Source organism: Genypterus blacodes, unplaced genomic scaffold (assembly GCF_046128005.1).
Source record: "Genypterus blacodes isolate CSIRO-AG114 ecotype Tasmania unplaced genomic scaffold, CSIRO-AGI_Gbla_v1 ptg000015l_1, whole genome shotgun sequence".
Taxonomy (NCBI): domain Eukaryota; kingdom Metazoa; phylum Chordata; class Actinopteri; order Ophidiiformes; family Ophidiidae; genus Genypterus; species Genypterus blacodes.
In genome coordinates, this window is record NW_027466829.1 from 7,000,001 (window position 1) to 7,025,040 (window position 25,040).

At 50.2% G+C, this 25,040-nt stretch overlaps 1 protein-coding gene across 8 annotated transcripts in view; it reads right to left on the bottom strand.

The window, feature by feature from the left end:
* The window catches only part of ppip5k1b (diphosphoinositol pentakisphosphate kinase 1b), a 29,661-nt gene extending 5,125 nt beyond the window's left edge, over nucleotides 1–24,536 (bottom strand). For 2 of the 8 annotated variants that reach the window (XM_076170165.1, XM_076170160.1), the window contains exons 1-28: nucleotides 24,208–24,536; nucleotides 18,920–19,442; nucleotides 18,551–18,746; nucleotides 17,623–17,713; nucleotides 17,457–17,542; nucleotides 17,180–17,334; nucleotides 16,970–17,071; nucleotides 16,733–16,894; nucleotides 16,443–16,564; nucleotides 15,834–15,935; nucleotides 15,540–15,626; nucleotides 15,260–15,335; nucleotides 15,005–15,114; nucleotides 14,542–14,565; nucleotides 13,683–13,768; nucleotides 13,296–13,421; nucleotides 11,390–11,511; nucleotides 11,070–11,252; nucleotides 10,593–10,734; nucleotides 10,242–10,465; nucleotides 10,006–10,133; nucleotides 9,764–9,878; nucleotides 9,092–9,199; nucleotides 8,466–8,582; nucleotides 8,132–8,272; nucleotides 7,921–8,029; nucleotides 5,728–5,877; nucleotides 4,053–4,115 (exon numbers count right to left, since the gene is read on the bottom strand). In XM_076170165.1, the coding sequence (XP_076026280.1) occupies nucleotides 4,053–4,115; nucleotides 5,728–5,877; nucleotides 7,921–8,029; nucleotides 8,132–8,272; nucleotides 8,466–8,582; nucleotides 9,092–9,199; nucleotides 9,764–9,878; nucleotides 10,006–10,133; nucleotides 10,242–10,465; nucleotides 10,593–10,734; nucleotides 11,070–11,252; nucleotides 11,390–11,511; nucleotides 13,296–13,421; nucleotides 13,683–13,768; nucleotides 14,542–14,565; nucleotides 15,005–15,114; nucleotides 15,260–15,335; nucleotides 15,540–15,626; nucleotides 15,834–15,935; nucleotides 16,443–16,564; nucleotides 16,733–16,894; nucleotides 16,970–17,071; nucleotides 17,180–17,334; nucleotides 17,457–17,542; nucleotides 17,623–17,713; nucleotides 18,551–18,746; nucleotides 18,920–19,087 (3,295 nt within the window). In that variant the 5' untranslated portion in view covers nucleotides 19,088–19,442; nucleotides 24,208–24,536. Of the gene's footprint in view, nucleotides 1–1,500; nucleotides 1,681–1,717; nucleotides 4,116–4,270; nucleotides 4,904–4,941; nucleotides 5,878–7,920; nucleotides 8,030–8,131; nucleotides 8,273–8,465; nucleotides 8,583–9,091; nucleotides 9,200–9,763; nucleotides 9,879–10,005; nucleotides 10,134–10,241; nucleotides 10,466–10,592; nucleotides 10,735–11,069; nucleotides 11,253–11,389; nucleotides 11,512–13,295; nucleotides 13,422–13,682; nucleotides 13,769–14,541; nucleotides 14,566–15,004; nucleotides 15,115–15,259; nucleotides 15,336–15,539; nucleotides 15,627–15,833; nucleotides 15,936–16,442; nucleotides 16,565–16,732; nucleotides 16,895–16,969; nucleotides 17,072–17,179; nucleotides 17,335–17,456; nucleotides 17,543–17,622; nucleotides 17,714–18,550; nucleotides 18,747–18,919; nucleotides 19,443–24,207 lie in introns of those variants that run through there. The other 6 variants (XR_012965477.1, XR_012965479.1, XR_012965480.1 and 3 more) reach the window with 6 other exon arrangements.
* Between the last annotated feature and the right edge of the window lie 504 nt (nucleotides 24,537–25,040).

Below are 25,040 nucleotides of genomic sequence, written 5' to 3' on the forward strand. Positions count from 1 at the left end.
ACAATCTTCACTGTTCCAGATTCACCAGTAGACAGCAGATCTCCATTCAACCCAGCTGCTGCAGGCTCGTCTATCATCTCTGCTGGTTGAAGACATAATGACGTCTCTGTGTCGAGGTGTGCTCGGGAAACTTAAGACCGGATCAGCAGATTTAAGTTTAAGAGCGAGCCGCCGCTTAATGAGCCAATTAAAATGAGAGATGAGACGCTGACCCAGATCTTTCAGCCGCCGCTCACGTCTCTCGCCACCTGGACCGAGACGCCCGGAACATCTGGAGCGCCGAGGCTGGACCGGTCCCGTCTAGACCGGTCCCGTCTACTCCGTCTCTCTTAGACAGACTCGTTCTAGTTTAAGTCCTGGTCACCACGGAGCTGCACTGATGGAGGAACATGCACACGATGCAGTGAGTCAAGCTTCAAACCCTCCAACAGAACAAACCGTCATCCTCATGCACCAGGAGCCATTAGTCTTCCTTGTGCAGTTGCTAAATCTTTACAACCAATTTAAGTCAAAGCAGGAGGGGTTCACCCGCAAGAAAAGGAGCTTTGCTATAATGCAGCTTTTGGTTCTAGTTCCAAAATGTAACAGGTGTTCACTCTGGTGCAAGGAAAGACCGAGCACAGACAAACACACCACAGCCAGGAGAGAACAACAAGCAAGATGGTGCCTCCTCCTCTGACAGGCAGACATGCAGGAGAGCAGGCTGACATTTAGAGCCCAGATGAGGAGGGGAATGGAGCGCTGAGGGCGAGCAGATGTGACTGACAGGAGAGGAGAGAGAGAGAGAGAGAGAGAGAGAGAGAGAGAGAGAGAGAGAGAGTGAGACAGAGAGAGAGAGAGAGAGAGAGAGAGAGAGAGAGAGAGAGAGAGAGAGAGAGAGAGAGAGACAGAGAGAGAGAGAGAGAGAGAGAGAGAGAGAGAGAGAGAGAGAGAGAGAGAGAGAGAGAGAGAGAGAGAGAGTGAGACAGAGAGAGAGAGAGAGAGAGAGAGAGAGAGACGCACAGGAGGAAGCCACAAGAAACAAAAGGCCAGCTTGACAGAAGAAGAGAGGATGATCCATATGCAAAGCTAAATGTGAAGCGGGCAGCGTCCCACTTGCCCCCTCGACGCCGGCTGAATGCAGCCGGAGGGAGGAAGAGGGAGGAAGAGGAGGCAGAGGGAGGAAGCGAGTAGTAACCGTGAAGGGACTTGGGGGGCTCCTGGCCGGACACCAGCCGGTTCCTGAGGAGGCGGAGGTGGTAGGGGCAGCGGTGCAGGTGGAGGGCCAGGGCCCCGTCCACAGCCTGCAGGGCCGGCTCAGCGGGGGGCCGCCGGACTACACGGGGCTCCTCTGGGGGCTCTGAGGGACGAGAGGAAGAGCGGGGAGACAGGAAGAGAGAGCAGAGTGGAGCAGACGGAGGACAGGAGGACAGACAGGAGTCCATAATGTGGACGCCTGGGCAGAGGAGATAAGAGGAAGAGGAGAGGAAGACCGGCTGCTTCTTCTCCTTCATTATCAATGGAGTGGAGAGACCCAAGTACCTCTGGGCTCAACATAACACACAGCAAACAGAGCTCTACCTCCCTCAGGGCAGATAAAGAGCAACGCAAGGCCAAGTCAGCAATCTACATCCACACACACACACACATATGAAAGGGATCGATACAAACACACACCAGAGAATAAAGACACACACACGCCTGCTTCACACACACACCACATGTGAGACAGAGAGACAGAGAGAGAGAGACAGAGAGAGAGATAGAGAGACAGAGAGACGGAGGGAGACAGAGAGAGAGAGAGATAGAGAGAGACAGAGAGGCAGAGAGAGAGACAGAGACAGCGATAGAGAGAGACAGAGAGGCAGAGAGAGATAGAGAGACAGAGAGACAGAGAGACGGAGGGAGACAGAGAGAGAGAGAGACAGAGAGACGGAGGGAGAGAGAGACAGAGAGAGAGAGACAGAGACAGCGATAGAGAGAGACAGAGAGGCAGAGAGAGAGATAGAGAGACAGAGAGACGGAGGGAGACAGAGAGAGAGAGAGACAGAGAGAGAGAGACAGAGACAGCGATAGAGAGAGACAGAGAGGCAGACAGGCAGAGAGACAGAGAGACAGAGAGAGAGAGTGAGACAGAGAGACTCTTCCCGCTCGATAATGCTGAGGGCAGCACAACCATCACGTCAATAACCAACTGTGTCTGTAGATAAAAGACACCGATCTCTCTCTCTCTCTCTCTCTCTCTAAAGAGACGGACGCTTTATGACGCTCTCTTCACAGCTGTGCATCATCAGCAGACACTCCCCCCCTCCCTCCCCTGTGGACTCCCTCACCACGGTGTGTATCGCTCATATTAGCACCGTGTAAGAAGGAGACTGGAGCTGTTACAACCCATTACGTACTTACTAGCTTCTTTGATGTTCCGAGAGACTGAGAGCTCGTTAATGAGGTTGATAGAGACTGAAAGCTCGTTCATTTTTAGATTAATGAGTGTGAGTTTAGATAATGTGGTTGATCGAGCCTCAGAGATCAGTAAAGACAAACACGGAGCCAAACGGCCTCTCTGACGGCCTGAGAGGTCGCCGGGGAAATTAACTACGAGGCTCAAAAGCTGAAGCCACTGGTAGAACCAAACGTGTAGACGAGGTCACCTCAAGTCTCAGCTTAAGTCTGCTGCCATTAGAGCCTTCACACACTTCACACACACACTCTAAACCTGACGTGTCAAACTGTCGCTGTGCCTACAAACACCTGACTTCAACCGTCAATCTGGAGCAAAGAGTCAAGCGATACTTTGAGCTGACGCGTGATTCTGTCTAAGAGTTCAATCAGTCTCAGTCTGCCACTCTGTTCTCTCTTCTTCTTCTTCTTCTTCTTCGTCACCAGGCTCATCAGCCTCCACTCGGTCTCACAGTAACGAGGGAACGTATTCACATGAGAATCGTTTCAGCGAGCAAAACAAAGCGACTCATTAAACCTGCGATTTACGAGAAACCTTCAGAGAGAGACGAGGGAATGAAGCCCAACCATGGCCATGAAGGCTTTCTCACAGGAATACAGGAGAATGAACCGATTCTGTCTCACAGTTCTGAGTTAGACAACGTTCGAGGCTGAAACGTCCCGACCTTGAGCCGCCGACGCTTCAGCATCAAGCGCCGGGCTTTTAGGGAGGCGACCTTGGTTTCAAAGCAAACACATTCCACCTGGAGGGGTTCGGTCTAAAAAGATGTTTTCAGTCGTTTGTTATGACTGTAACCTGAAATCAAAACTCATTTGAGAGACTCAAACCCAAAGCAGCTTCTTCACAGTCAAATCTATCTAATGACTCTAAAGAAGACCAATCAACCACTGAGCTTCACCGCCTCGTCTTCATTTTGTCTTTCAAAGTCCAATAACCAGAAACCCTGCATGTGATCCACACTGCAGGGGAAAGAATGAAGCGCTCCTCATCACATCTCATCTTCCTCTCAGGCTCATTAGGAACGATTGAGCTCCGAGTGAAGCCGAGTCTGAAGTCTGAGACGCTGTGAGGAACGTTTCATTACTCTTCTGCAGTGAGGTTTAAGGTCCAAACCCATCAAATGAATGGACTCCATGTGTGGGACGCCCCTGAGGACACGTGAGGACATGTGAGGACACGTGAGGACATGTGAGGACACGTGAGGACATGTGAGGACACAGTGTGACGGTGGTGCAGAGACACATATCAGAGGGAAACAGGACATATATTCCACATACAGCCCCCCCCCCCCCTTCGTCCATCCTGTGGAGAGACAGCAGGACAAGCAGGTGCAGGCAGAGCGGCCGGTGTTAGCGGTGAGCACGGATCCAACAACAAGATAAGAACAACAAAACACCAGAGGGTGTGTGTGTGGTGAAACAGAAAAACTATGGAGGGAGGAGAAATCTCAATCGTGGAGACGTGTCATGTAATTACGCAAGCCAACGTCCAAACCCCCCCCCCCAAAATAAAATTGAACACAAGGAAACATTGTCCCCCCAAAAAAGGTCATGCAAGATAACAGGGAAACTGGAGGAGGGTCGAAATGAAACGTGAATAAAAGCAGACATACCATTGGTCGGATGCCTGGCAAACGACACAGAAAATCTCTTTACTGGCGGCAAAGAGAACAGGTCTGAGGAGATAAGAAAGGTAACTGGTGTTACTGAGGGGGCCGGCACCTCCGCCTGCCCATTATGCCTGTGTGTGTGTGTGTGTGTGTGTTCACATGAGGAGAGTGAGAGGGAGGGAAGGAGAGAGAGAGAGAGAGAGAGTCGGTCCGTCTCTTCATCAAACTGTGGTGACTGGAGGGAGGGAGGGAGGATGAGGAGCAGGGAGTGAATGTTTGGTTGTGATCATGCGATGTGAGGGCCGAGGTTGATGGTTTGAGTCCGGTGTGGCGTTTGAGTGTCGGGGGTCGCTGTCTGTAAATCTAACCTGCTTTATTTCTGTCTACTGACGTGTTCGCCCCTGTGGAGGCGTTCATGGAAGACACAGAGATGTCCCACCCTGTGAAGTCTCCACACCCACACACCCACACACACACTGCAGTGGTTGTTGTGTTGTGTAAAGCAGTAGACCCCCCCCCCCCCCCCCCCCCCCCTCCTTTTACATGAACCCAGTGACGTCAGTCCAAACCCACACCTGTTTCCCCACAACATGATGTAACAGATTTAAGGAAAGAAGGCACCAGTTTGCCGCCAGAAGCTTCCAAGCAGCGACACCCAGTGGTCAAACTGAGCACTGCAGATGACTTCATCCTCCAGTGAAGCTTTAGAACGTTCTGGTAAAAAATGATCGGCTGCTGGCTTAACTCCACTTCAGTTGTGTGTGAATACATCTGTGTGTAATTAAGCAACCAGGATCAGGAGGAGGAGATAATAAGACACCCAGTTGAGATAATTAAAGCTCCTACAGGGACCCCTGCTGCCTTCCACACACACACACACACACACACACACACACACACACACACACACACACACACTCACATCTGACAGCACCAGCCCGGGTGGAGAACGGGACCCGGGGTTTAATCAAAGATGGATTATTGGATCTTGTAAATCTGAGCTCCAAACAGGCTGAGGTCCTAAAAGTAAAGATTAAAATGCCATCAAAAAGCCAAATCTTCTGACTTCAAGACACAATTCTTATCAAACAGCAGATTATCAAATCACACCCCAGAGGAGAGAATTTCATAATCGTGTGTGTAAACAACATGCACAGAGAGAGAGACAGGTCTGAACCCAGTGCCCTGTAGGGTCAGGGTCTACCCCTGTAGGGTCAGGGTCTACCTCTGTAGGGTCAGGGTCTACCTCTGTAGGGTCAGGGTCTACCTCTGTAGGGTCAGGGTCTACCTCTGGAGAGTGAGCAGAGATCAGTAGAGACAAACATGCAGATCTGGAAGAGCCAAGGACGTTAAACACAAACGATTAGCTGTGGACACAAGCATGCTCAACATAAGGTGCAGGGCCGTCTGCGGTCACATCTGAGCTTCGTAACGCAGCTGGAAGGAAACGGGATGGAACACTTAAGATCGCTGACCTACTGGTGTTTTGTCAAAGGGGACCAAAGCGTAACCTCATACATGAACGTCTCTGAAGCTTAAGCAGTAAAGATAGAAGACAACGGAAGACAATCTGTGATCAAAAGACACCGCCTGTGTGTGTGCCTGTCTGTCTGCAGCAGAAGGAGGAGGAGAGGACAGAGGGAAAGAGAGCAGAGCTGTGTGGAGCGGCGACACGTACCGAACACACCGATCTGGCACGGCAGACTGCCGGGGGACAGCGGTGGTTTGCGGTGGAGGTGGTGGTGCGTGCGGACGTAGTCCCGCAGGTTGGGGGCGCTACAGGACACGCCCAGGGCCGAGGCACTGAAGAGGCCAGAGCAGAGCGAGCCTGTGTGAGGAGGGGGAGGAGCCGCAGGGTGGGAGGTGTGAAGGGGGAGGGGTTAGTCTTTACTGCACACCACACCATGCCATTATCAACACACCGTTACCATGGAGACTATCTGCATATCAAAGAATGTAGCATTAATAAGGTTAGAATTCACCCTGACCACAATTTGTCTTTAACTTTTAAGTTGAACTGAATGTGACAAACCTGACACACACACACACACACACACATACACACACACACTGTGACCTCTGACAACACTGCTGCTCTTTAGGCCTGGAAAAGAGTGTGTATGCAAATCTATGAGGTTTACAGCAGCTGTAGAGCCTGTGGGTGTGTAGGCTGCAGTGTGTGTGTGTGTGTGTGTGTGTGTGTGTGTGTGTGTGTGTGTGTGTGTGCAAACAAGGTTACATGACTGCAGTGGAGGCACCATCACCCGTCAGCTGTGGAAATGTGACACTCTCCCATGATGGTTGTGCATTAACCGTTTGAAGGTCCATGAAGGCAACACACACACACACACACACACACACAGAGACAGTTGATGAATCAAATCCAACACTTCATCAAGAGGGAGGTGAGTGTGTGTGAAGCGAGCAGATGAGGAGACCAACACACAAGCTCAGGCTGGAATTCAGAATGATGGAGTGCAGAGTCCAGTTTAGAACCAAACAAAGTAACCAACCAGAGCCAGGGAGTGTGTGTGTGTTTAAGAGGCGCAACTATTTATAAGTGGCATTCAGGCGCTGCTTTGTCCTTTTGTTCTATAAATGACAACGAGCTGACAGGGATCCAAACCCCCGACACCTGTCGCTGTGTGACCGCTGCAGCCCGACGTCACACACTCACTAAACATTACAGTGTGTGTGTGTGAGGCTCCACTTCAGGCCGGGCAGCTTTGATGTCCTCACTGCTGCTTACAGACAGGAGATCATTAAACACACCTACACACACACACACACACACATGAAGACCTGAGGAGGGAGGATCAATCAGAAGCTAGTGTGAACTCTGCTTCTGTGAGCACATGTGGAACAGGAATGTGACAGAAGAGCAAAGCGATGTGTTTCTCTCCACCTACAGGACGAGACGCCGCCGCCGCCGCCGCCGCCGTGCAGCCGGCAGCTTTAACCCTGAGCTCTGAGGTGATAAAGCTCAGAGCCGTGGAGCCGCTTGATGAAGCCGGGAGCTAAACTTGGCTCTCAAGTGCGTGTGACACAAATTCTTTCCACAAAGTCACTCCAGTTTTCACATTCAGGGCTTCAGGATTCCTCCGCCGCACACACACACACACACAAGCGTCTGCATTTACATCACAAAGCGTGCGTGCGTGTGAATTCCAGCAGGTTAGCGTTCCCTCGGGTACTGAACACAGAGACACGAGGACTTCAGGGGCTCTCTGGTTAGTGGGGAGGACACTTTGAGGGATTCGGCTCATTTTGGAACATTTTACACCTTTCCTTACTTTTCCCCCGCAGGCTCTCAGACGGGAGCTTCAATCATTCAGAGCTTCTGTTATGGAACAAGAAGCTGAACGTGGAAGGAGCTCTAAAGAAGTCCCAGTGTCAATCTGACTGTCTGGTGTGTTTACGCAGGCTTTTGTAACATTTCTTACTTTGAAATTGAAACTTTCTCCCCTTGTTGTCAGTGTGTGATGTTGCTACAGATCTCTACGTGACCCCAGAGTTCCTACCGGCCCTGAACGCACCTCTCCCTGCTGTAACGCCGCGCTGACATGGAAGCTACGCACGCCGCCAGAGGAAGAGGAGGCGATGAAGACACGGAGGACACGGGGATGGGAGGGGGGAGGGGCACTGGGACGGGTGATGGAGGGAGTCACGGACGCGGTGGCTTGTGATTGGTTGATGAGGTGATAAATGTGTAAGAGAGCAGTGTGTTATTGCATCTATTGTTGGGATAAACTCTCTCTCTCTCTCTCTCTCTCTTTCCTTCTCTTTCTCTCTCTCTGCTCGACACACAGACATAAACACACGCACACACACACACACACACACACACACACAGGTGACAGGATGTGCCCACCTAGGCCACTGGCTGGTTTGATCTCAGGAGACTGGCGTGAGCATGAAGGGAAGAGTCTGTGGGAGGTGGGGCCTTTGGTGGCCTGGGTGGGCGAGGTCTCAGAGAGGACCTGAGTGAGGCCATGGACACCAGGGGTTAGTGGAGACACGGAGAGAGGAGAGAAGAGAGTGAGGAAGAGCAGATCTGCGCGGCTACACTCGGCTCGGCAAACCTCCATGGAGCCCGTCTTGCGGTTGCGGATCATGGGGGAGCGGCGCTGGATGTTGATGGGCTCAGAGATGGGGAGGGCCTGGTCCGTCTGGTCCTGGGACAGATCCTCCATGCTGCCCTGGTTGGGCTGCTTGTCCTGATTCTGATTGGTCAGAGAGAAAATAAGTAAAACAGTACAGGGCGATGAAGAGTAGATGACAAATCAGACACACACACTTATATATCAGACTCCATATTTAAACACACACACACACACACACAGTTGTATATCAAACTCATATTTACATACAAACACACACACACACACACACACACACACACACACACACACACACCTCAGAGGAGGCTGGGCGGAAGCCAAAGCCGAGAGGAACGTTCTCTTCGTCTTCACATCCTTTGACTCCCGGGCTGAAGTGAAGCTCTACGTGGAAACGCTCCTCTGAGGAGGGATCCTGCACACACACACACACAGACACACACACACACACACAGACACACACACACACACACACACACACACAGACACACACACACACACACAGACACACACACACACACACACACACACACACACACACAGACACAGACACACACACAGACACACACACACACACACACACACACACACACACAGACACAGACACAGACACACACACAGACACACACACACACACACGTGTGTAAGCAACCTAGGGATAAGAGATTAACACAGTAACATTGAGGCTGTATGTGGATAAGACAGACAGACAGACAGACAGACAGACAGACAGACAGAGAGACAGAGAGACAGAGAGGCAGACAGAGAGACAGACAGACAGACAGACAGACAGAGAGACAGACAGACAGACAGACAGAGAGACAAGGGGACAGGGGGACAGGGGGACAGCAGGACAGAGGGACAGCAGGACAGAGGGACAGAGGGACAGAGGGACAGAGGGACAGAGGGACAGAGGGACAGAACCTTGTTGTTGTCTTCGTACAGCATGATGACGATCTGAGTCATGTAGTTGAGTTCAGTCACAGCGCTCAGGTAATCCATCGCCTGCTGCCACTGCTGGTCCTTCTCCTCCTGCCACACAAAGAGACAATGACACACACACACACACACACACACACCTGTTCAACACACATGAGGACATCAGGTCCACGTTCTCTCCCTGCTCACACACACACACACACACACACAACTGCCTGTATACACATCACGTCACAGAGCCATTAAGGTCTCTAACGATGATGATGATGAAGGTGACAGCTTGTGGATGAAAACATACGACTCAGCTGCCACAAACAAACAACACACACAGCACACACAGCACTCACACACACACACAGACCCACACTGCATCTGAGCTCGTGTGTGTGAGATGGAAACTGTTCTGATATTGGTCCAGGCTGAAGCGTTCTCTGCCCATGATCACATTAAGCTCCTCTCTGCTTCCACATGGAGCCGACAGAGCAGAACACATTCCATTCCAGCAGGAAACTCAGCCGACCCTCTGCCAGAGCGACTCGCACTCAGCCCAACAGGAAGTTCCCTCTCTTAGATCATCTTTAAAGTGCAGACAGAGAGACTTAAGCTCTTCATTTGGTCTAAGGTGATCAAGCGGCGGCGGCGGCGGCGGAGGCGTACGTTCAGCAGGCCTCCGTAACGAAAGACGCTGAGCAGGGAGTGAACGTGGCTCTCGCTGGTGAAGTACAGGCGAGTGCGGACGTGGCGACCTGGAGACATCACGCCCCGGGAATACCTGAGCACAAAGGGAACGCTCGTCAGGAATCAGGGCGCAGGAAACGTGTGTGTGTATCAATCATCTGCACGTGTGTGTGTGTGTGTGTGTGTGTGTGTGTGTGTGTGTGTGTGTTAGGTGTCCTCACAGTGGGTGCAGCTTGTTCACCGCCTCGTCCTCATGAGTCCTCTGCAGGTCCAGCTGGATCTTCTTCATCAGAGGAACGCAGTAAGCCTGGGCGATGTCCAGTTTCTCTGCTTTGCTGATGCCGTATTCCTACAAACACGGACGACCAGCACAGGGCCAGACATCACTGCTTTGTGTTCTATTCCACACACACACACACACACACACACGCACACACACACTCAGTCCTCCTCTCACCTGTGGTATGACGATGTCAGCCAGAGCCCTGGAGAGTCTGAACAGCTCCAGTGTGTCCTCCAGGCCCACAGAGCCGTTGTGCTGCGTGTCGTACTTGATGCAGTCGTAGATGTCGGGGATCTTGCTGATGTCGTAGCGGCCGTTCTTCATGCGGAAGTCCCGCTCCAGCTTGGACCAGCGCTGCAGCATCAGCTCCAACGTCTCGCTGTGGTAAAGCTGCAGGTCTGGAACAAAGATGGCCGACGGTTATCAGTCTAAAGGCGTCTGGATCAAATATTCATTCATGTATTCCTCCAGATAGAATTGAATGTTGTTGTGTGTCATAGTCTTCCTCCTGCAGGTTCAGACTACCTGCAGACTTGGGGTCCTCCAGTCTCTTGCGGATCTGCGAGTTCAGGCTCTGGATCAGGGCGTAGACCTTGTCACAGGTCTTCACCGGGTCCTGAATGACATTCATGGAGTTGACCAGAGACGGGCTTCCTGTCGGGGCCAGCTGGGACGCGACGGACACAGGAAGGAAACAGTTAACAGGTCCGACAGTCAATCAAAGCACGGGCAGAGTTTACAGCCAACACGTGCCCGAGCTGTTTGGGGGAGTTGGAGGGTTTCTGCCGTTTGCTTGCCAGATCTTACCTCAGAGTTCCTTCACAATTTCTTTTCTTATCTCAGATATGTGAGCTAGTTTGCTCGGCCAACAAAGTGTGAGCTCGTCCAAGAGTTTCATAAGAACTCAACTACAATCTTATCTGACTTCAACCCAGAGTGACAGCAGAGCAAATGGAATAAATCAACATTTTTAATTCAGGACGTCAGGTTTTTGCCAGATACCTTCTGATAATCCTCAGGTGTGAACTCCTGGCCCTTCTGCATGATCTCGTGGAGCCGAGCCTTCACCTTCTGCTGGCAGTCGGTCAGAGAGTCGCTGTCACTGTCCAGCAGCCCGTTCATGTTGGCACTCTTCACCATTTGGACCAGGATAGGCGTCAGCTCGCCTTCCAGAGCCAGAAGACCCTGCGGAGGAAGAGGAGAGCTTCAACTGAGCACTTATATGCAACACAGTCTTCCCGTCTGCTGTGTTTTCTAGCGGGCGGTGAAAGACGTCCACACATGAGGACAACAGGTCGAAGTTCAGCACAATGATAGGTCACCTTGGCAAAAGCAGCAGCAGTCATCTGTACCCGTCCTTCATCAGAGGCGTAGATCTTCAGGTCGTGGCGGTAAGTGCTGTGCAGGCGCAGCAGGCCACAGCCGGGGAACCCAGCGTAATCACCTAGGAAACACAATCACGGCGTCACAATGAATTAGTTACATCATTCAGACAAACAACTACTTCCTTATGAAGGAACAGACTGAGTCATTTGTGAGATCAAACATTGCTTGAACCCAAAAGTACCAAGGTGGAGGCCCTGGCTGGAGAGAGACAACACGTCTATGAACACACAACATCATCTACACAATCGGCTGTAGTCGGGTGCAAAGCAGCGCTGCAGATCAAACACACTGATGCTTCATGCACGTCTCTCTCCTTCCGTCACCTGATGGTCGAGCCATGACTTCATGAGGGTTTCCATGCCTTCTGGTTGAGGACTTACCCTCTCTGTTCCCAAGCATGGATCTTATCCAGACTCAAGCAGAGCGGCTTCATGGCAAACAAACATCTCAAGAAACCAGTGTGGGATTAGTGTGAGATGATCCGCGTCAGCTCAGCAGCAACACAACTGCAACGCACTTTAGCTGCAGACCAAACAGCTGTGCTGCGGTGGATCACCTCCGGAACGCCACCGAGACGACGGCGGCGACACAAACACAGCAACCTTTCATGTGGAACATACAGAACTGGATGCCGATGTCAAATGAGAACAGAAATCAGAATGAGATGAGAGGAGGAACCACAGTTTGTTAGTGAACGAAGGCAGAATGAAGCAGGAAGGAGCGGGAGGGCAGCGGCGTCCAGGAAGCTCTCCTCTTACCACAGTCAATAGGAGACTCGCAGCCGAGGGACCGGCGGTTACCGGCTAGCAGTTTATACAGAGCGACAGGTAAGAAGAGAAGAGCAGAGTTAATAGACACAACTTGTGTTTGGAGAAAGGAGGCATGGAAACAACACGGCTGAGACGAGACGGCCTTCTTCTTCTTCTCACACAACAAAAGAAGAGAGAAGGGGCCTGGATCACAACTCCACTACTGCATCCTGCTTTCTCTTCTGCTTCACTTCACTGCTTTGCCTTTTACGGTTTGTTTGTCATGCATGAGGAAGCAGAGAAGCATGAAGGAAGAGGGAAAGCCTCAAAAAGGACATAAAGGAAAGGAACTGAGGAAAACACTGTAAAGGCTGCAGAGTGGAGAGAGAGAGAGAGAGAGAGAGAGAGAGAGAGAGAGAGAGAGAGAGAGCTTCATCCACTTCTCCCCATTGTGTTTCACTCGTGTCTAATCTGCATCTGTTACTAATCAATCATAAACATCCCTCCCCAACACAAACCTGTGCCTCCCCACACACTCCTGATTAGAGCTCCAATCAGAGAAGGAGCTTGTGTGTGTGTGTGTGTGTGTGTGTGTGTGTGTGTGACTGTTGGAGACGGTAGAGAGAAGAATAAAACATTTGGCCGGTTGAAGCTCTTGACATTCCTCCTGCATGTCTCACCTGTCCGGGCACAGAGTGTGTGTGGACATGCAGCTGTGTGATGGAAACACAACAAGCAAATAAGCAAACAGACTGAGCTGAGCTGTGTGTGTGTGTGTGTGTGTGTGGGGGTGTTACTGTTTGGCTTCAGGCGGCCGATCAGGTGTTTGGGTGTGTGTGTGTGTGTGTGTTTGGTCAGGTATGCATGAGTGTGTGTTGTGCTGTAAATGCAGGCATGTGTGGACGTGTGTGTGTGTGTGAGTTTCTGATTAAATTTCTGGAGGATTAGAAAGAAGACGGGCGGAGCTAAGAATCAAACGTTCCTCCCACTGCAGAAACTCATGGAGAATGGACAGAATGTTACATGAACATCACAGGGAGGAGGTCCTGACCACATTGAAGTGTGTGCGTGTGTGTGTGTTCCCGGTGAGTACCTTGACCTCCGGGGTACATGCAGCGGAAGGCCCGGCCCAGTTCCTCGGCCTGGACCCGGCCCGCTGGCGTCAGCTCGCCGCCCCACTTCAGCACCAGCAGCAGAGACGGACCCTCCTTCTTAGAGTCTGACAGGGGAGGGAGAAGACTTCACTCACATCTGGAACTATGGCACCGGAAGATAATAAAGCTAATGTGTGTGTGTGTGTGTGTGTGTGTGTGTGTGTGTGTGTGTGTGTGTGTGTGTGTGTGTGTGTGTGTGTGTGTGTGTGTGTGTGTGTGTGTGTGTGTGTGTGTGTTGGAACTATGTCACTGGAAGATAATAAAGCTAATGTGTGTGTGTGTGTGTGTGTGTGTGTGTGTGTGTGTGTGTGTGTGTGTGTGTGTACCTTCTTCTTCGCTGGATGCTTTAGGTTGTCCGTGACGCAGGTAAGTCAGCTGGACCTTCCTGTTGATCCCTGAGAAGTGACCGTACCTGAGAGAGAGACACACACACACACACACACACACACACACACACACACAATTAACAACTGTAAACAAGGCAACAAGTGTAACACGATGATTAAACACACGACTGAGGCGAGGACGGGGAATGAACAGAAGGTTTAATGATCATTTAGTGAGTTGTTTATTGATTATTCATATGCATTTACTGAGCATTCATTAAGTTCATGAACCCCCGGGGGTTAAAACAGTCGAGGACGCAGAGGAACTTAAAGGTTTCTGACTCCGATTTTTTTGTATTTATATAAAATCACCCCAGGAACCCCAGGAGTCACCACACACACACACACACACACACACACACACACACACACACACACACACACACGATGCAGCTCCACCTCCAGAGTGTGAAAAAGATTCACACAAAGTAACACAAAGTTACACAGCACACAAAGCTACAGGAAGTACACACAGGAAACAAACCCAGGCACAGGAGCCGTGTGTGTGTGTGTGTGTGTGTGTGTGTGTGTGGTAAAGTTAGTGAGTAGAGATGAATGGATGTTAATGGGAATGAGACATTCAGTGTACGAAACATGAGGAACACGTTCATATTGAACTCTGTTAACTCTTTATGTAACCAGTCAGCTACGTTTCCTCCTAAACCTGAAGCTAACCCAGAGTTTACCTCCACTCAAAAGAGAGAAAAGGTGTTCCTAATATTTAGTACACACACTGTGGGTAGGCTAAAGGAAACCTCGTCCTTTAGAGTGAGAGGAGAGAGAGAGAGAGGGTGCATACTGAGTATCATTCAAGCTGGATTCCCTTTAGGAGAGAAAGATGGGGGAGGGGAGGGGAGGGGAGGAGGGGGAGGGGAGGGGGGAGGGGAGGGGAGGGGAGGAGAGGGGGGAGGGGAGGACAAAGGGGAAAGAGACAAAGAGAAGATTTAGACACTAGAGGGAGGGAGAACGTCCATGGTCAACGTGTGTGTGTGAGGGGACAAGGAGACGAGTGTGACCTAGAGACTCACACTCATCACACTGTCGACACATGAAACAGGCGAGGAGGGCGACTAGAGGTGGATGATGTAATGACGATGGTGATGATTGGTGCTGTGTGTGTGTGTCCATCTCAGTGTGAGAGGGGGAGAGACAGAGGGAGAGAGAGAGAGAGAGAGAGAGAGAGAGACAGAGAGAGAGACAGAGAGAGAGACAGAGACAGAGACAGAGACAGAGAGAGAGAGAGAGAGAGAGAGCACACTCACATCTCCAGGACGGTCTTGAGTTGCTCCAGTTTGGACTTCTTCTCTTCTATCTCACAGTCGGTGTGCTGGCCCAGCTCCACCAGCAGCAGACGGGCGATGTCCAGCACTTCCTGTCAACACCCAGGCGACCAAACAACAACAACAACAATAAAACAACAACAACACCGCTATGACACCACGTCAGACTGAGTTAAAGTAAACAGGAAGGCTTCACTTCTCTCTCTCTCTCTCTCTCTCTCTCTCTCTCTCACTGACCTGAAGCTGTTTGGGCTTCTTCAGCTTCAGCTTTCCAGACTTGTACCCTCCGTACTTCTCAAACAGCTCAAAGAATCTTTATGGCGGCGGAGAGCGACAACGTAAAGAAGAACAAGGTGACAGCGTTAGGAAAATGTTCAATCTAGCATGAAGTGACTGTGTGACAGGCTGGATTCAAACTCTATCAACTACGGCTACAGTAAACTCTATTATTCATAAAGTATTCCATGACAGACTGAATATTTAAACTGGGAGTGAAGAGGCAAACCGACAGACTTACAGAGGATGACGGACCTCCATCTTCATCTTCTGCTTTGGTGTGCGATCTCCATGACGGATGATCGCAATGACGCAGCGCAGCTCCATCCTACGGGAACACACACACACACACACACACCCCCACCTCATGTAACCTCCACTAAGCCTTAAGCAACCCTGACTAAACACACCAGCGGCCCCAACAGCGCCCGGGCGGATGAGGTTTCAGGCCTGATGGAGATCGAGTCTCGGTGTTCGGTGATCGTAGCTTTAGCTTCTGACTTTAGCTTCTGTTCAGTCTCTCAGGATTACGTACATGGTTCCTGAGGTTGTTGGGACGATGGGGATGTCTTCAGACTCCATGGGGATGGACCAGGGGATGTGGAGTTGTGGGGCCAACTCCCTCATCACCATGTTCCTGGACAGCAACACGTTCAACATCAGGTTACATCTCAGCAAGCGAGTACGTATGTGATCTATCCCCTTTCTGTGATCTATCCCCTTTAAACCAGCAGTGTCTGACCTCAGCTGACCCAAACTCTCACGGCTGCAACTTGATGCTGATATCAAACTTAACTACATTTTTTTACAATTGCAGTCATTTCCTGCCTCAAACAGGAAGTAGTTATCCTGTTCTGTGTTCTTGGCAGCAGTGAGCGTGTGGTATTATTCCTCTCTCTGTTTGTTACAGACTTCCTGTCAGGTTCATGTTAGAGCTCGTAAATCTACAGTTACTCTGCGTGATCAATCAGCGGCAAACTGAGACGTGAAGCTGACAAACGAGATCATGCCAGCCGTCAACAGCTGCCAAGGAATTACAGCCTGACTTTTATGGAGAATGCTACTTTAAAAACAGAGAAGAGTTTGCTCCTCCTCCTGATTCCTGTCGTCTTATCTCAGTTCTCTGCAGCGTGACGTCACCTACCCCAGGACTTTGGCACAGTCGTCATAGTACTTCATGGAGTTCTTCACGAAGCTAAAGCCGTTGACGTCGCAGACGAAAGAGTGTCCGTTGGCTCTCAGCAGGTCAAACCCACACACGGTTTGCTGCGTTTAAGAGACAGAAAACACACAAATGAGTCACCGCTTTGAAACAGGAAGAAAATCTCACAGTGAGAGAGAAATCTTTATATATTTTGTGACGTTGCTGCAACTAAAACTCAATGAAGAGCAGAACAACTGAAGCCAGGGCGAGTTGCTTGATCTAAAGTTCACCTTGAAGGCCAGGCAGACTTTGCGGGCCACCAGTTTCTCCATGGCGGTGAGCATGACGGGGTAGCGGACCTCCTTCCCCTCGCTGTCCCTTTCCACTTTCCCATCCAGGGCCGGGGACTTCCTGGCCTCGGCGTGGGCGTAGTCTGGACCCACCGTGTAAACCTGGAGCATCCGGAACCAACAACATCAACATCCATCCAACACCCTTACCGATATTCAAGCCAGCCGTCCCTGTACCTTCACATCGGTCCCGTCTGTGGGCATGAACTCCTCATAGATGTAGGATCCGGTCTTTCTCACGCTGCTCTCTGGGGAGTAGACGCTGCTGCGACTTCCTATCTACGGTGGAAAGAAAGCGAATCACAGTCAACTCAGGAGCCAAACATGGAAGCTAACTGTGATGTCATCTGCCGGGTAGGGTCGGGTCGGGTCGGGTCGGGTCGGTACCTTTCTGAAGAGTCTCTGGCTGCCCCCTCCAGCAGAGGTGGGGTAGTAAATGTAGACGTTGTGGTCCTCGGCACAAACGGGTTTCTCCACAAAGGGTTTAGGGAAGACCTCCCCGTTCACCTCCACATGGTCCTCAGCCTCCACCAGGTTACACTCTGCAACACAACAACGACTCACTTTGCTCTCCGTTCCATTTCCTTTCACATTTACGTTCCTATAAATCAAGGATGGAGGTTTTTGATGAGGCTGTAAACATCAAACCACAGCTCCGGCTCACCTTCAGGGTTGTCGGGGTCTCGGTTGAGCACGGCGTAACGAGGTAGATCGATGCCCTCCTCCTGTAAGATACGGTACACTTCCCTCCTAACAGCAGAGGAAACACCATGATCAACAACACAGGTAGACTGCATGTGTGTGTGTGTGTGTGTGTAGTCATAACGTACCTGTCCTGTATGTAATACTGCATGTTGAGGTCGTTGATGAGCAGAGGGTTCCTGAGCTTGGCGTACTCCACAGCTTTGTCCAGAGGGAAACCTGGCAACGAAAAGGCAACATGAGCCACAGGAAGCAGCGTTCACAACACAGGAACATGACTTTGTGGAGTCAGAAGGAAAATCAAACGTATGGAAGTCATTTGTTGCTCTAAACAACGAAGTAAATATTATATTAAAGTGAACACACTGTCTATAGTGAGAAGTTGTCATGATAGGAAACAGTTTGTTGTGTTCTCTAACGCCACAGTGCTCTTCATGATGGAGTGAGACACATAGAACATTCCAGAGCAACTTTGGGAAAAGAGGAATGGAAATTTTAAAAATAAAAGGGAAATATCTGGGTTTGTTTTTCCCTAAATGCCAGTAATAGCAGCGACTCGTGGATTCCCATGGCCGACGCTCATTAAAAATAGGAAAGACAAACAGCCCCATGTGATAAACACAAAGGGGGCGTGGCTTCACCGCTTTGCCTTCTCTTCTTCATGTTGGCTGATGTTGTGACAGCTTTACAGTTCCATGTACTGTAGCTTACTCTGTCAAACCCCATCGTTCACATTCATCTGCCACACATGGTCGACTGAGCACCAACATTCATAACAAGCCCAGAATAGAGTTTTTACAATCCCACTGTTGTCTTTGCTGCTGTCAGACAGCTGACATGATCCTGCTTATCCATCCAGAGAATGTACCTATCCCATCATGCAACGGGACATGAGAGGTCAGTCTGCAGTGGGGACGCAGTTTGGCCTCAACAACAACAACAACAACAACAACAACAACAACAACAACAACAACTCACTGCCCTCCTCTTCAGTGGCTTTGTTGACATTTATGAAGAACCATGTTCAGCACACTCAGTTGTCAGGGGAGCGTTCACCTTTGGAGTGGAAGGAGATGAGGCAGTCGCAGAGGGGCCACTTCTCCACCGGCTCCTCCAGGACCGTCTCCTCGGGGAAGATGACCACGTCTATGTAGTCAAACTTACAGAGGCGCTCCAGGATTTGAGTCATGGGCTTGGATTTGGATTTCTTCATCATGGCACAGATGCCGACCACGATCTGACGCTCCGACGGCTGGAGGAGAGCGCAGGAGAGGAAGGAGAGGAGGGAGGGAAGGAGAGGAGGGAAGGAAGGAGAGCAGGGAAGGAAGCAAGCATCTATCATTACTGTCCTGATGTGGGAAGAGGATTGTATTTATCAATTCTGAAGCATCTGTAGCCGTGGACACCATGAGTCCTGCTGCTTACCGACTCATCCTCCTCATCCTCCATCTTGTTCTCTTGAAACATCTCGTTCTTCATGCCTGTCTGCTTTAGGCCCAGGTCCTGCTCGTCATCTTCACTGCCCACCATAAAGCGAGGAATGTCTCTAATGTGACCTCCTCTTGCTCGCCTGGCAGAGGCCTCTGACATCATACGCCACCGAGCAACATGGCTGCTCCGAGAGACTCCGCCAGCAGGGGGGGGGGGGGTTTGAGAGGGAAGCTGACTGACTGACACCTAAGAGCCTGATGATGGAGCTATGTCTGCCTGCTTATGTGTGTGTGCAGCATGTGCTGAGGTAGAGAGAGAGAGGGAGAGGGAGAGGGAGAGAGAGAGAGACTCCTGGGAGGTAGAGCAGAGGGAGCAAACTGTGTGTGTGTGTGTGTGTGTGTGTGTGTTGAGGTAGACGGTTGGTGTGTCAGACGTCAGAACCGAGGAGGTTTGGGTCTGAAACTCTTCATCACTGAGGAAACTCCTGAGTCGGCATCTGCAGAGCCTTTTTCTTGATCTGGAAATTTAAAAAGAAGAAGAAGAAAACACTTTAACTGGTTGATCAACCGCTTCAGAGGGCACAGAGGGCAAAGAGAATGAATGAATGAACACAACACAGCTTCAGGGCCTCGATCACAGGAGGAGAACCAGACTGCTGAGAGGACATGACGTCATCGCAATGGACTCAAGATAGAGCCTGCTGAAGATTACACACTTTCAACATCTTCATCACACGGTTAGTGAGGAAGAAACTACAGATAGAGGTTACACTTACACACTTACACACTTACACACTTACACACTTACACACTTACAAACCGAACTGTGAGGGCACATAGCAGAGTCACACACCAGAGAGAGAGAGAGAGAAAGGGCCTGAGTCATGACTAGAAGAAACGTGTGTGTGTGTGTGTGTGTGTGTGTGTGTGTGCGTGTGTGTGTGTGTGTGTGTGTGTGCCTGTGTGTGTGTGAGACGGGTGGAATAGGGAATTTACACCACTGAAGCTAAAAATAAATTCTGTTCTGCTGTGTGGCAACTCTTCATTCGACAACGACACACACACTCACACACACCCACACACACCCACACACACCAAACATCACACTGAGCACAGTCACTGTTGGCTTCTCTCCTCCATGCTGACTCAGAGCATCTTATCTCCTAAAAGAGCTGCTGCTGGTGCTGCTGCTGCGTGCTGTTGCCATGACTACGCGCCTGAAGACGAGCCAGAGCGTCTCTCCATTCTGTCCTACAGTGAGACGGATCATGTTACCGTGGCAGCCCCGTCTCTGCTCAGGCTCATTCACAAACATCAGCAGCGGACCGCAGCTCTGTTTAGGAGCTCAGGGGATTTGATTTGAATGATTTCAAATGTTATTGATCTTTTTAAAGGAAACTGTTCACTGTAAACAATGAGGACCGCAGTGTAAACAAGTGTAGTGAGACACACACACACACACACACACACACACACACACACACACACACACACACACACACACACACACCCCCGGGACGCCACACAGGAACTAAATCCGGATTACACTGGGAATCATCTGGTGAAGAGTGAATGAACTCGACCAAGAGCGGAGTTCCACCACAGCACAGCAGCCTGAGTGACGACAGAGGAGAGAGAGATCTGTGAGGAGGTTTGTTCACAACTCACAACTAAATGATGTAATCCTGATTTAGCTCCTGCGGCCCATCTGCCCTGCACAAACACACAGTCAAAGAAAATCAAGTCAAGTCCTTTGTAAAGCCAAACACAACGTCTCAACCGTCTTCACAGGCCCAAACAACTAATGGGGCTAAAGGTCACAATCAGGAAAAACTCTCCTAAAACCTTTCTAGTGAATTCGTTAAGGTGTAGTTTGAATTCGTCAATGACCAAATGGAAAACATCTAGAGCAACATCTTCCAAATGAAGGAGAAAACCCCTCAGGAGGCTTCATGATAAGACGGACACAAGCTGAGTCTGATCCCCAGAGGCTTTGCCCCGTATTTACTAAGCACTCCATAGCTTAAACACCAAAACAAACAAAGTTAGCACAGGAAACAGAGCCTAACTGAACATTCTGCTTCAGATAACAACAACAGAGAGCAACACAATGGTGTAAAACCTGAAGGACATCGAGTCTGATCCCACATAATAAACAAGCGTAGCTGAGGCCGCAGCCAAGCGAGAGATCACACGATGTCATCATCCAAGTTGAGACCGAGCCAAAGCCCAAGAAAGAGGCGTGAAGTAACAACACCCAGAATAAGAGCCTGAGAGACCCACAGCAAACAGCTGACCACAGGGCCACAGCCTGCAGAAACACATCCTATCCGCTCGCACTGAGGTCACACGAGCCAACCAGACCCCCCCCCCCCCCCCCCCCCACACACACACACTCACTCACAGTCTTCCTCTGGGAGTGATTTGCTGGGCCGAGGCTGAGGGACGGCAGCCAGATCTCACATATGGCCCAGAACAACCTTGGCACCCAGAAATAACTCTGTCCTCTCCTGCAGCGGGTGAGACAGGAATGGAGGGAGTCACAGGGTCTGGAGCGCCGCCACGGCAACGGGTGTCAGGTGCCACGGGCCAGCTTCTCCTCCCAAAGATAACTCATGGAAACTGAGCTCTGAGGCGCTGACAGGCCGCACTAAACTGAGAGGAAGCCCTCGCTGCTGCCCCGGGGCCGCGGACGCCTCCACACACACACACACACACACACACACAGTCACACCTAAACACACGTACCTGTAACCGCTCTGTGACTCTGAGCTAATGAGCTGCAGGGATGTGACCTTTCATTATCCCTCAGCAGTGCTGGCAAAATAATGACACTGCAATGTATGCATGTGTGTGTGTGTGTGTGTGTGTGTGTGTGTGTGTGTGTGTGTGTGTGTGTGTGTGTGTGTGTGTGTGTGTGTGTGTGTGTGTGTGTGTGTGTGTGTGGTGGAGTCTCTCATTCTCTCATCTCCTGGATTGGCTCTGGAATTCCCCGACCAGAACTTTGAACCACAACTTTAGTCTGTGAGCAGATAATCTGGAGTGAAGTCACGTCGTCTATAAGTCCAAACGTGTGCAGTGAAACATTGGGTTCCTCTCTTATTTTGCCTCCCGTTAGACAGAATTTTGTGATTTTGCCATCTGTGTCCATGACAGAACAGAGGCGAGGTGGCGAGCGAGGCTCGGCGGCGATCCGTCTCCTCCCTGGACGCCGACACAGGCTGATTAAAGTTACATTAGTGAACATCCCATTAAGTGAGTACGACACAATGGAGACAGACAAATGGGACAGAACGGTGGGGCGAGACCAAATATAGGACCGTCTGCTGTCTGCCTGATCCATCATCCCCCTCCTCTCCGTAAACATCACCTCCATCAGCCTGGAAGGAATAAGGAGGCCGATTGAAAACATCCACAGCTGCCATCCGCCTCCTTTCCTCTCTTTGTCATCACAGCTTCAATAAAAAGCTTTTAACCTTTGAGACCGTGGACCTCAGCGGGTTCTCCTCGGGTTTATGACCCAGGAGGAGTCGGGCATCGGTTCCTATTTACACCGCCGCTCCTCTGATAACGACCAGAGACGGTCTGAGGCAACTGGCAACAGTCTGTGGATCTGAAACCAATTATCTGTCTACGGAACAAATGAGATCATTACTGGGCGAGAAGAGGAAGAGGAAGAGAGGCAACGTGATTAAACCTGATGAGAAGGAGGAGAGCTATAGTGGAAGGTAATAGATCAGTCATGCAGCAGGATGTTTAGTCTTTAGATTAGACAGAGGACACTTCTTATCTGAGGAGATTAAATTATGAACAAACTGTGAAGAGATTATGAGCAATAAACCTGAAGTAGAGTGAACAGCAGCAGTAACCACGGAGACAGATAACTAATCAGCCACGTTACTGAGAAAAGCTCCGGATGGAATCAAAGTTCTAGCTGCTTCTACAAGGTTAGACGTCACAAACGCAGCGACGTGTGTGTGTGAGAGCCTGGGAGCAAACAAAGGTAGAGATTGAGAGCACAACACAGTCGGGCCGTTAAGCTAGTTAATCATCCTTCATCATAAACATCATTATCACTCGCTCTAGGGGACAGGACCTGCGTAGGAATCTGCCGGGTGATTTATAGGATGTGGAGAGGTATACGACTCTCCGCTTTCACTGCTTCAGATTCATAACTCGGGAGTAAACATGAGCCGGGGTCCGGATTACAGAAAGCTACCAATGAGCCAGCGTGGAGAATCGCTCTTCCTACTGCTACTAACTGTGAAAACATCAAGCAGCAGATACAGAATACAGGAGGAAGAGAACAGAAATGACTTCACACTGCCCACAAGTCCAGTGAGTGTGGAACGTTGCAGTGGGACACCGTCGTGCACGCTGAGCGTCTGCAGAGCGTCAGGTGCAGATGAACCATAGCTGCTCTGATGTCGCCTTCTTTTACGAGCCTAAGGGGCTGTAAAGACCTAAACACAGTTTGCTTGGAGCCTCTGTGGAACGTTGAACACGTTCCCAGGGCACCGGCCTCGGGAATGTTCCTGGAACTCTGTGGACTCAAGGGTAGAGATGTGTGGAATGATCCCACTGGATGGAACAACAACAACACATGTGACTGCAGCTTCCTGTTCCAGGGTTCTGTACAGAGTTTACATGTGTTCTTTATCTTTTACATGGTAACACACACACACGAATACGCACACACACACACACACACACACACACACACACACAGAGAGAGCAGCTAAGTTCAGTGGCACAAAGGTTGGAGGTGTCAGATGAATATCAGGTCGGCACTTTGCCTAAGGACTTCCTTGAGCACATTGTAGGTGTGTGTGTGTGTCTATGTTTATATATGTGTGTGCATGTGTGTGTGTGTATGTGTGTACGTGCACTACACTGAAGGAAACATGTCCACTCCTTTTCAAACATCAGTATTTTGGCAAACAAATGAGAGGGAAGCACACACGCACAGCAGCTTTGTGTGTGCGTGTGTGTGTGTGTGTCTCAGGTGTCCACCGAGCTAAAAGGTAAGAAGCTGAATGAATGAATGAATGAATGAATGAATGAATGAATGACGCAGTCGGAGCTTTGACATTGAGACACAAACACACACGGAGTCGAATCAGTGCGCGAGCCTGACCGGACACGCAGCCACCGGTCACTTTACAAAGCGACACCAGCTCAGCTCCTCTAAGCTTCACCGGCGACGAGGAACCGCAACAAACTTTCAAGTTAGCGGCGCACACGGAGAGAGAAGAGAGGAGCGAGGAACGGAGCGGAGCTTACCGGCGGAGAACAAGAGGGGGAAGTCAGGGGCCGTTAACTTCCTTGTTCCCTGAAGCGGCTCCGCTTCTTGTTGGCGGAGTTTAGTTCGGTGCTTCTCTCGCTCACAGGCGCTCCAGATGGAAGCAAAGTTCACCTCCGGACAGCTGGATCGCAGCCCGGCCGGCGCGTTGCTCTCACTTCCTCCTTCTTTCGTTTCCTTTTTTCCCCCCTCCTGGCCTTTTGTTTTTTTTCCCCCCAACGTTGAAAAATGAAAACAACAAAATGCTTCAGCGCTGCCATCTAGCGGCCGCGTGGTGCGTTACAGCTCTGCATTGTTCAGTTGGAGCGGAAGTAAGCAGGAAGACGTTTGTTCTGAAGAGGCACAACGGGGAAACAGGAAGAAACAGGGCGTACTTACACATTTATGTGCTTATTATGTTGTTATATATTATTTTATATAATTTATTTAACTTATCAATAGACATGCAGCATCACTGCTCTTAATTCAACTGAAATACTGCAATTCTCTTGTCTCATTATTATTATTATTATGTTATATATGTATACACCGTATTAGTTTGGTTCTTATGTTATATACTCCATATATTTCTGTTCTTTTACTTAGGCCCTTAGATTAGATAATTAGATTAACTCTACACTTCCCCTTTGTGGGACGAATAAAGGGGAAATAAAGGAAAGAAGAGTGTGTGTGTGTTACCTCCTGACCTGTCTATCACATTTAGTTTCTCTCTCCTGGCCACTATGGGGCGCTGTCAGTCACTCATTCTGCTCTTTCTGACTGAAACAGAGACGCTCACACTGTTTTAATTATGACGATCATCCTTTCTGCTTCT